At 31.9% G+C, this 11183-nt stretch overlaps 2 protein-coding genes across 2 annotated transcripts in view; one reads left to right on the top strand and one right to left on the bottom strand.

Annotated features, from left to right (window-relative positions):
• The window catches only part of LOC107618065 (probable serine/threonine-protein kinase PBL7), a 14268-nt gene continuing 4313 nt past the window's right edge, over positions 1229-11183 (top strand). The window contains exons 1-3 of the mRNA XM_021112597.1: positions 1229-1313; positions 1353-1509; positions 3289-3294. Coding sequence (XP_020968256.1) covers positions 1479-1509; positions 3289-3294 — 37 coding nt within the window. The 5' untranslated portion in view covers positions 1229-1313; positions 1353-1478. The remainder of the gene's footprint in view (positions 1314-1352; positions 1510-3288; positions 3295-11183) is intronic.
• Positions 9095-11183, bottom strand: part of LOC107618066 (DNA excision repair protein ERCC-1) — an 11449-nt gene continuing 9360 nt past the window's right edge. Inside the window, exon 13 of the mRNA XM_021112586.1 lies at positions 9095-9312. Within this exon, the coding sequence (XP_020968245.1) occupies positions 9127-9312 (186 nt within the window). The 3' untranslated portion in view covers positions 9095-9126. The remainder of the gene's footprint in view (positions 9313-11183) is intronic.

Here is an 11183-nt window from a genome sequence, read left to right on the forward strand (position 1 = left end):
AAAGATCAAAAAACTAAATATTAGAATTAGGGAGAACATATCAAGTTAGTGATCATGAATTCAAGTTTGATTTTGTTCTAAGGTATTTTTTTTTAATAATTTAATATAGATAGATCTAGGATTAAAAAATCTAAGAATTTCCAATAATTAAAGCTAACTACATTCTAGTTACAATATTTTTATTTTCGCACCTTCAAAAATGTGCTCTTAAATAGCTTCACTGGAATGGTTAATACTACTACAAGAAATCAAGAATATAGTATAAGACAGTAGAGGCTTAGAGTGGGTCTAATTCCATGCAGGTTTTAGTAACTTAGAGTTTTATATTATTGATAAGGGAAATTATAATGTACAGATCCCCAATCTTTAAAGATTTACAGATTTTGGATGGGAAGAAGGCAACGATAACACGTGTCCATGAGCCATGCAAGTGGGTGCAGCGTAAAATTGTGTGGAGAATGATTTGTGCCCACCACAGAGCCGAGCTTCCTACGTTGAGGCAGGGAAGGCTCGTTTGGTTTTAAATTTTTTTTTTTTTTTTTTTTTGATTTTAGAATTTAGAGTGTAGGGTTTAGATTTTGAAAATTAGTGTGAACGAAATCAGCGGTAGAATTGAGAGTTTAGGATTTAGAAACAAAAATTAATTTAATATTTGGTTTAATTATTCTGTAGGTCTCTATAGTTTCACCGAATTTTCAATTAGGTCCCTATACTTTTTTTTTCTTTTCAATTGGGTCAATATACATTATTTTTTTTTTCAATTTAGTCCTTGTTAACGTTAAACGTTAAAAAAATGTTAGTGAATTGTGAAATTACTTGTATACCCCTAGGGACCTAATTGAAAAGAAAAAAAAATATAGGGACCTAATTAAAAATTTAAAAAAATTATAAATATTCAATAAAAGATATTCCTATAATCCCTATTTAATGATTCTACGACATAAAAAATATTTCTATAATCCCTTTTATTTTATCACTATCATTTTTTCTTATTTATATACAAATTGTACCAAAAATACCGTCTCTTTTTTTTTTTTTACTTTCAAAATACCTTATCTTAAGAATATAAAAAAAATAATGGTTAAAATGAAACAGAGAAATAGTAGTAATAAGTATAATATAAAATTCAATTTTCATCACTCAAGTATTTATTATGACCAACATAATGAAAGAACTTGCATATGGCATATGGTAACAAGAATCATTGATAGAATAATAAGTAAAATTGTTTACAAAAATTGAGTTCTATATAATTCCTCAAACAAAAGAACCAATTTGGCTGACAAAAACTCAAAAACAAGTATATTGAAGAAATGGATTTTCCTTATGGTAATAAGTACCATCAGAAAGAAATCCCTAAAGGCTACTTGCTCTAGCATAAACAGATATTCCATCTCCGTTGGATATGATCTTTGCCATTGCAACTGATGCCAAGTGACGCACAGGCCGTCGACAACCAAAAGTGAGCAGGGAATACAATGCATTCTCACACTGTCTTTGCCACAACAAAATATTTTCCTAGGAGAAAGAATCACAGCTTAAGTGATTTTTGTTACGGCATCGAAACTCCAAGATTTGTCGCTAACACTTCCAACCTTGATTCATCTTTGTTCCGTCGACTGTTGCTGGTAGTGGATGAATGGCCTTCTTCTAGTGGCGACGAGCATGGGAGGGACGCCGAGCAGAGGAGATGCCGCAAGAGGGGACCTTACGGTGGATCCAGCGGGAGCTTAAGAAGTTAGGGCTACTGGGTTAGGACGGGGTGAGTGTGGGACAAAATAATAAGGGATTTTTTTGGAATTTTTAAAATATGATGGTATCTTTGATTAGTTTTTTTTTTAAATATGAGAATATTCGTTTATTTAACAGAATATTCCGTTATTTTAAACGTTTTTGTTACGGTAGGGACTAAATTGAAAAAAATTATATGGTATAGGGACTCAATTAAAAAGAAAAAAAAGTATAGAGACTTAATTGAAAATTTGGTGAAACTATAGGGACCTGCAGAGTAATTAAACCTTAATATTTTTATGTATTACTTTTTGCACCGTAATATAAATTTGTCGGTGTCCATCATCAGTTTGCGGTATAATTATTGAATGCAAAACTTTTAGTCAAGTGTGCATTGTTACGGTGACTTATTTTTTCTTTCTAAGTATTAATGTTAATTAAAAGGAGGGAAAAGAAAAAGTGAGCTTGGTTAGTATGGATGTGGCTATGCCTCCGATGTGAAAATAAAATTGTTAACACATAGAATGTAAAATAAGAAAACAGTCGGTCTTCAGTGTATTCTAAGTGGAGGTGATGAAATAGTGGAAGAAGTAATGATGAGACAAAATGAAGATGAGATTCATGATTAACGCAAACGAGTTATTAATTCATTGTGGTGAAAATAAAATGTCACATTAAACCGCAAATAGGAGAGCGTAAACACTCAACCGTAAACTTAAGCCCATAAACTTCAACCATGAGCTCTAAACCCCAAACAGGAAAAACCGAAAGAACGGAACTCGTATCCCTAATCCACGAAACACGATTCGTATACCCGTGAGAGACGAAATGATGTATACAAATTTCTAGAAGACGAATCCTGAACCGTAAAAAGTCAATTAATTTGTTTATTTCTTTTGGGGACAGTACACGGCAAGACTAATTCTGCTAGCTGAACCCCGCATGCGCAACCCGAAACTCCTTACCGCAAAAATGGTGAACCATCGGCGGGGAGCCCAAGAACCAAATTCTATGAACACCATATCCGAAATCGTAAATCGCAGTTGATTTGTCTATCTTGTTTGGTGAAATAACACCATAACACTGTATACTGGACATAAACCCTAAGCCATGTAGGATGAGATGTGAATCTTGAATTTGAATATGTAAACTGAAATTCGTATTTCGAAGTCTGTTAGCTTTAAACCATAATCCAATAAACCGGTCAATAGAGTGGGTTGAATCTTAGTTAAAAAAACCGAACTAAAAAAAATATTGATTCACTACTTATTTGGTTTAACCAATAAGTTATTGATTGAACCGATAAAATCGGTCTTGCGTGGACAAAATATAATCAATTTTTAAATTATTTGACTAATATATCTATTAAAAAGAACTTAATAATCTAAAACAATAAAAAGTTATTGAAATTTTATTTATTTTTTGTTTTATATTTTAAAAAATATAGGAGAATTTTATTGTCAATTCAATAAAGCATTTTCATTTTAAGAAAATGATCTTTTAAAGTAAAAACATAAGATCTCAATCATTATTGAATTTATAATTTTCATAACGTGCGAGTTTGTTATTTTGATTTAAATTATATTAGAACCTTATTTTCTCATTTTACCAAATTTTTTTCTTTAAAAAAGTATAATCTTTCTTTCCATTTATGTTACTAAATAATCATTTAAAAAATTATTCATCTTTTATAAATTACAAAATTGACTCTTTATTTTAATATTCCTAGCAAAGAATACTTTTAAGTTTTAATTATGGTTGTTGTTCGTACTCTGCCCTAATGCAATGGCCAGGTCCAATTAAGCTAACAAGGTCCAATCCAAAATCCACCTGACCTCCTGAAGAGGTTGGATTCGACACGTGCTGGCAGATTCAAATAAATAACTGCCCCAACAAATCTCTCACCCATTTCTGGAAAAGATATCACAACCACCTTAAGATAAAGGGACGGTTATCCACCATCAAAAGTGGAACTACTTCAACGGTGGTTATTAGTCCATCACTTATAAATACATTGATGCACTCAGGTAAACCTAAGTTCCAATACTTTTAAACCTGCTTAATCCCTTGCTAATTTAGGCATCAGAGTGTCATTGCAGGTGTCACCCCCCATTCTTCAACACACATACCAATTAACTCGGACGGCGGCCCCCAAACGTAAACTAAGTCGGAAATCACCTACCATAAGCTTTTGGAACCTCTAATTTAGCTCAATCCACTTATTTCAGGTTTTGCCATGAAATAGTTGTCAAAATCGAAGCTAACTCCAAAAAAAGAATTAACTTATAAACATATTTTTTTTTAATCTCAAAAAATTAAAAAGACCACAAATTCAATTTAAGTTTGATTATTCATATTTTGATTGCACATTTAGTTATCAAGTTGATTATTAGGTGTCAAACATTGAATTAAAAAAAATAAAATTAAAATAATCAGATTACCTTTTCATTATCAAATATTAAAAATAAAATAAATTAAAATAAAATTGACTTTTAATAAATATAAACAACAACAAATTAGCTTTATCTTTGTCATTTTTTTTAAGTTGTAATGTTCGAACAAATTTAAAGAAACGTCTTAACTATTATTTTAAAATATTATTCTTAATTTATATGTACAATTATTTAGTTCTTAAAAATTCAAAATAAATAAAGGAAACTTTAATAATAAATTTCATCCAATAAAAAGAACACTGTTTTTGAGCATCTCACCTTTGTCAATGTTCTTCCGCCAACTATGCTAGTTGTGCTTTTCTCCCGGACATTCATTTTTTTCCTTTATTATCTATGAGCCATATAATAAAAGATCAAGGTGGATTATAGCATACAGATGTTATTTCATAAAGAGATAAAGATATTCTCATTTGTGGAATGGTTATTCGACACCTAACTCTTCTTTCCTTGCGTAGGGAGCAGCTTGACTAAGCTTGGCAGAGCTTGTCCCAACAATGGCTAGTGATACTTGTGATGGAGTCACATGTGACATAGTAAAGCCTTGTAACCAAGCCTTCTAATAAGAAATACACGGTTTTATATATTTTAATATTGTAAAAAAATTGTTCACCGTTTAAATAACCATATTAAGTTGAGATTTGTAAATAATAATTTTTATTCTGATTTATTAAAAAATATCTATTCACAACTGATTTAATACATAATAATTAATAATTTTTTAATGTATATATTTTGAGTTTATTGAAACAATTATTTTGTAATAAATCAATAATCAGTTTATTTATATTGTGTAATATAATTGAAATATTAACTAATGAAATATATTTATTAAATAAAATATTTATTATCACAAAAGAATTAGAAAAAAGTTATATTATGAAATGAATATTTTATTAAAAATACATTTAATTAAAAGTATGATAGTTGAATTTGAATTCTCTAAATTTTGAATTTTTATTTTAGAGAATAAAGTGTGATCTTTTATTTTTGAATGATTTTTTTTTATATTTTCTTTTGGTCATACCTATGAAATAAATGGTGAGAGATCACACTTTATTCTCTGAAATAAAATTCAAAATTTAGAGGATCCAAATCTATGACAATTGAGTGGAATATATCAACAAAGTATTAAATTGTCCATTTTATTTTCTAATCATAGTGTAATAAGTATAGTATATTTAGTTGGTGTATTCTATCCAACCCCCTCTAAAATAACATGTAAGTTACCTTTCATGATGTGTCAAATTTTAATTGGTCATTATTTTAACCATAGTTGGGTTATTTTGTAATTTATTATTTGAGATAGGTAATGGTATAATTTCTTAAAATATTAAAATCTCACTCCTGGTAATTGAAACACCTTTCCACTCTTCGATTCTTTCTTCATCACGTAGTCTCAGTCCTTCCAAGGATTACCGTCGCCGTCGTGACAAGAAACGTCGTCGTCATCATCTCTTAACGACGTCGTTGAATTCTCGTCCTCCGTAACTTTGGCGTCTTTCCCAATATAGTCAGTCATCGCTATCTCCTATCCTCTCACTCGATTTCTCTTTCTGCTCGTAGATCACTCCTTATCAACATAATTAATAGTTAGTTTGATTATTAATTTTTTTATTAAAAAAAATATCTTTATTTAATTACATGATGGTACGTATATTCATATGTAAAATATAACAATTCATTTAATTTTTAAAATAATTTATGTATGATAAAGCATATGTTTACTTGTTTAGAGTACAAATTTTACTATTATATTTATATGTTTGTGATTTTAATTATATTTTAAGTACTTTGAATAGATTTACTTTATTATATTATATTTTACATATGAATATATGTTTTATTATGTAATTAAATAAAGATATATTTTTTTAATAAAAAAATTTAATAACTAAACTAACTATTAATTATGTTGGTAAGGAGTGATCGAGTAAGAAGACAGGAGATAGCGATGATTTTAGTGGGTTGATAGTCTAAAAATGTTGTATGTTATTCTTATTAAAATTTGAGTTTCATTGAGAGTTTTTCTATTGTTTTTGCTTAATATTTTGGACAATATTTTTACATCAAAAGAATATTCTTCTAAAATGGAGAGCTACATACGAGAGTGTTGAATTTGGTTCATCCTATAATTTTAGAGTTGTTCAACATCATCTTCTTCATAGTTTATCATTGAATATTTTGTTTGTAAGTTTTATTTTTTTTATTTCACTTCATTAGAAAAAGGCATTTAAGTGAGACATTAAAAAAAAATCATAGAGAAAAAAAAAGCAAAGAGAGATACTTAGAGAGAAAAGCCAAAGTTTATGTCTAATTTCTTTTTATTGTATTTCTGTTTTAAATCTTGTATTTGAGATGTATCTCTTGTTAAGTTGGGTGATCACTTAGTGTATTGTAAATTTATGGAGTAAACCTAGCCAAATTAAGATTGGTTAGAAGTTTGGTTTGTCCCTGATAGGATTATATTGAATCCTTGAAAATTGGTGTTCATAATATTTAAAAAGATAGTGAAAATTCTACTACTGTTGTGGTGGAGACTATATGTAAGCTATAATTTTTTATTTTATTAAATAAAATAAATATAATATTTATCACGGGGACGAGCATGTGCAACTGATGTTCGACATTCATGGGAGGATCATGTGTGAACAGGTAATGGAGCTGTCCGCCGAGGTGGGTCACGGTGCTAGTGGGGGTTCTGTATATGAAACCTATGTGCAGGACGACCGACCTCTCGCACCACCGCCCATTCATGTCGCGATTCCGGAGCATGAGGCAGAGGAGGGTGAGGAGGAGTCGGATGAGGATTACGTAGCGGACAGTGCGGACAGTGAGTCTTCCGATGGTGGCGATGAGGATGAGTTTGTGCCGGAGACACCTGCAGGGGCTGTGCCGCGCCATGTGCTGCCTCCACCTCACCTGATTCCAGCGCTATCTGCTGTGCCAAGTCACTATCACAGTTTAGATCTGGACGCCATACATGAGAGGATCCCGGTTTCTGACACCTGTGGAGTGGATACTGGTAGACGCCTCTATTTGATGGACACTACTGAAAAAATCTCTGATAGATACAGGACATCAATAACGGAGTGCAGCCAGTGATATCCGTGACGCCCTGCTGAGCCGTCAAAGAAAGGGACTGATACGTCCAGGCCAGCACAGCTGAGCCCCAGGAAAACGATCTGCACTCGTCAAAGTCCCGGAGCAACGGTAGCCAATGAATGTGCACCAGATTGTTGGACTTGTCGGTCATCAGATACCCTCCGATCAGTAACATAATATAACACCTAGTGTACTGTCGGAGGGTCTTGGGATCGTCTGTCTGGGACATTTGGCGGACACGATCCCGTAGCCACACAAGCTTCAGCGTGAAGGACTCCTTCCTCTGCTCCGCCTGCTGTGCTGCTCCACCAATGCCCACGTCTCCGTATAGTACCACCTATCAAAGTCACGGAGGCACTCCCCGACGGGGTTACCGTGTGCGCGTAGGCCTAGGTGGTACGTCACGTTCTACAGGGTGATAGTGACCTCACCCCACGGGAGATGAAACGTGTGCGTCTCTGGACGCCATCGCTCCACCAGTGCCGAAATCAGGGAATTGTCAAAAGTAAAATCCCTGAGGGGCACGGTGTCGCTGAATCCGGCCCCAGCCAGATACGGAACGATGGCGTCCGGTGGAGGTAAAGTATGGCTCACTCGCCGGGACAGTAGGAGGCGAGGCCTCTGAAGAATGAAAAACAAAAATATTTTAGCCTTAAGAATACAATATTTCAACTTTCTAGCCTACACATGTCTCTATATTACATATTCAATAATAGGCAAATCCTAACTACAACGTTATAAATACTAACAACATAGCACAGGAATAACATAGTTCCAAACTAATAATAATTATGTCATACCAACCTAGCACAAGCGAATAGAGTTTTGAATTAAGCCTACAAACCTAACTCCTAACTCATATACCAATGTTCCAGATCTTCATGACTACCCTAACAATGGCAACATCATTAAATTTAACAACCATAACGAAACTAACCTCGAAGTCGGCCGCCCCGGCATAATGTGTCGTCTCATTTAGCCTATTGATGTCCCCATCATTCCCCGCTTGGCGCGCCATCACCGCTACGGTCAAAGGTATAGTCAGAAATGGTTAAAAGAGGGGAGAAAGATGTTGACAAAGTCAAACTGGGGTCCGGAACTAAGCTGTAAACGACTTCTATATATAGGCGCGTATGGGCCATATCTCGTCTACAGTGTAAACAAGATATACACGTGTCACACTGACGTGCCATATCTCGTTTACAGTGTAAATGAGATATACGCATTGTCATCTCGTTTACACTGTAAACGAGATATGGCAAGGGAATTTAAATCGGTAATTTCTCGTAAAAATATTTATTTTGGTTAATATTATATTTATTTTATTTATTAAAATAAAAAATCCTGTAAGCTACATGGCACAAGGTAGTTAAATTAGGATATATAGTTGTGTCTTTTTCTCCTTTTTGTTTTGTTTTTGTTTTTATTTTTTAGAAGATAAAATAAAATTATCTCGTGCATAATCAATTTTACAGAGTGAAAACAGAAAAGTTAAGTTCATTTTTTTATTTGAGAATTAATTGATCAAATTTAAAAAAATACTATAGATTCAACTCCTTATTTTCTACGTCTTAAAGAATTTTTATAATTGAAAAGAGATAATTAAATTAAAATAGAAGAAATATCTTAATAATTTTTTAATTATGAAAAAAATAAAAAAAAGTAATCCACATTATAATTCATGCTAAAAAAATCACACGTTATTGTAGTTGCTGGTTGATTAGGACAAGTAGGAGGATATGTAAAGCGGCTTGGCTTGCACTCGATCTTCAACAAGGTTTTACGAGAATTCAAACAAGCCGATCAGGATTCTTAATCATTTGTTACACGTGTCCTTTAATTATGTAAATCTGTAAATCTGTATGAAATTGTATCTGTACACTAGAGTGACCCAAAGATCAAACATCACATGACCCAACAACCAATCAGGTCCAAATCTCCAAGCTGGCACTGACGAAAAGCAAAACAATGAAAATCTCGTTCGACTCAGCTGATCCCATAAGCGCCCATATATTGCTGCTTCATCCTACAAAAGGAAAACAACAGGTGTTAAAAGGAGATACATTGAAAAGAAATATCTGTACATCTGTATAAATTTAGATCTTTACACTAGAGTGACCCGATTGATAAATATAAATAGTACGACAGTAGAAGTTAAAGTTACAAATATTACATATAGTAAAAAAGTAAATTAAGCTTTTACATTTAGGTAGTGGAGTCTACAGATGCAAAATTGCAAACCATTATTTTTATCGGTAAGTCTTTTTATTTTGTTTTCTTATTTTTGGAAAGAATTTGTTTGGGTAACGTAATCATGGGGCATAGCATATTAACATGTGCCAACGATTCACAGCTCTTGATTATAGTAACTCACTCAAAAGGGTGGCATAATAATAACATTAGCCTTGGTTGGACTTTGAAAGAGAATGTTTCCCTTTTGTAGTTCTGACTTAACTTATTTGGACGATGGAAATTAAAGTCATGTGATCTCAACCCATATGATTGGCATCCTTCCGTGCCAAATCGGGCACACCATTTTTATATTGAATCCGACTAGAAAACCAACTTTTATTTATTAATTTTAGTTAATTTTTTTAAAAATTATTTTTCTGTGTTATATTCAAATTTCTATTCTTACCTATTTTTTCTTTTTCTTCCCAATACTACTTTTAACACCACTAAAATTTCATCTCTTGTCGTCGGCTACTCAATAGTTGGATACCCTAATTTTAAACACTAAATTGTAAATTCTAAATTATAAATTATAAAATCTAAATTTTAAATTATAAATTCTAATTCCTAAATTTTAAATTTTAAATTTTAAATCCTAAATCCTCCAAAAAATAAAGTTAAAAAAGTAATTTCAACATTAAAAGAATTTGCTGATGTCAACTAATGAATCTTAATTTCCTATACATGTTTTTTTATACTACCCTAAACCATATTTATTCATTATTACATAGAAATATTTTATACGTAGGCAAAACCATTCGTTAAAAAAATTTATATGATTTTTAAGTATTGCAAATTGTAGTAAATGACCATTTTTACCACTTAAAAGTTTCAGATTTAAGATAATATCTCTCAAATTAAAGAAAAAGAAATGTGATTCTCGAAATATCACAAATTTGTGACAAAATATACCTTTAAGGCCACCAATTAGGTCATATGCATCAACCGGTGCAATTTGTTACAAATTTGTGATATTTGAAGACCAGGGACTCCTTTTTGTAATTTGGAGACCATTTTGACAAATCTAAAATTCTTTTGTTGCCAAAAAAAATGGCCTTTTATCCTTATGAATTCAAGTGGCTACGACATACAATAATTGCGTCTGGAAATGAAATTTTCTCTCGCGATACATGTGAAGACTATCATTATCATATTGTGTCTTGTTCTCATATTTTATCTTCTAGCTAGATGATTTAATATTAATGCAAGTAGCAACCCCCTAAAATCATGCTGAAATACAAAAGCAAGCTAGGAGAAAGAGTCAGTTAGTTGAAATGGCTTATCTCAATTTCTCAATCACAAGAGTTAATTGCAGTCTCAAAAAGAATGTGTATGTCTTTGTTAAGAGCCACAAGACTTTAATTTTAATAATACCATCCACCAACGTATTATCATCACATTCTAGAAAGTGCAAAGTGGTTCTTGTAATAATAAATATCTGAAAATTATGTAACTAATTAAAATTGTAAAAGACTCGCAGAAATACACACCATAATCAAACTGATAAACCAAAAGATATAAAATACTGCCACATAGTAACGAAGAATGTAATGATACAACGGATCAGAAAGCATTGAATTCTCCTTTTTTGAGTGAAATGCAGGCATTGTTATTATTATTATTATTATTATTATTATTATTATTATTATTATTATTGATCTTATT

The sequence above is a fragment of the Arachis ipaensis genome, chromosome B09 (assembly GCF_000816755.2).
Source record: "Arachis ipaensis cultivar K30076 chromosome B09, Araip1.1, whole genome shotgun sequence".
Taxonomy (NCBI): domain Eukaryota; kingdom Viridiplantae; phylum Streptophyta; class Magnoliopsida; order Fabales; family Fabaceae; genus Arachis; species Arachis ipaensis.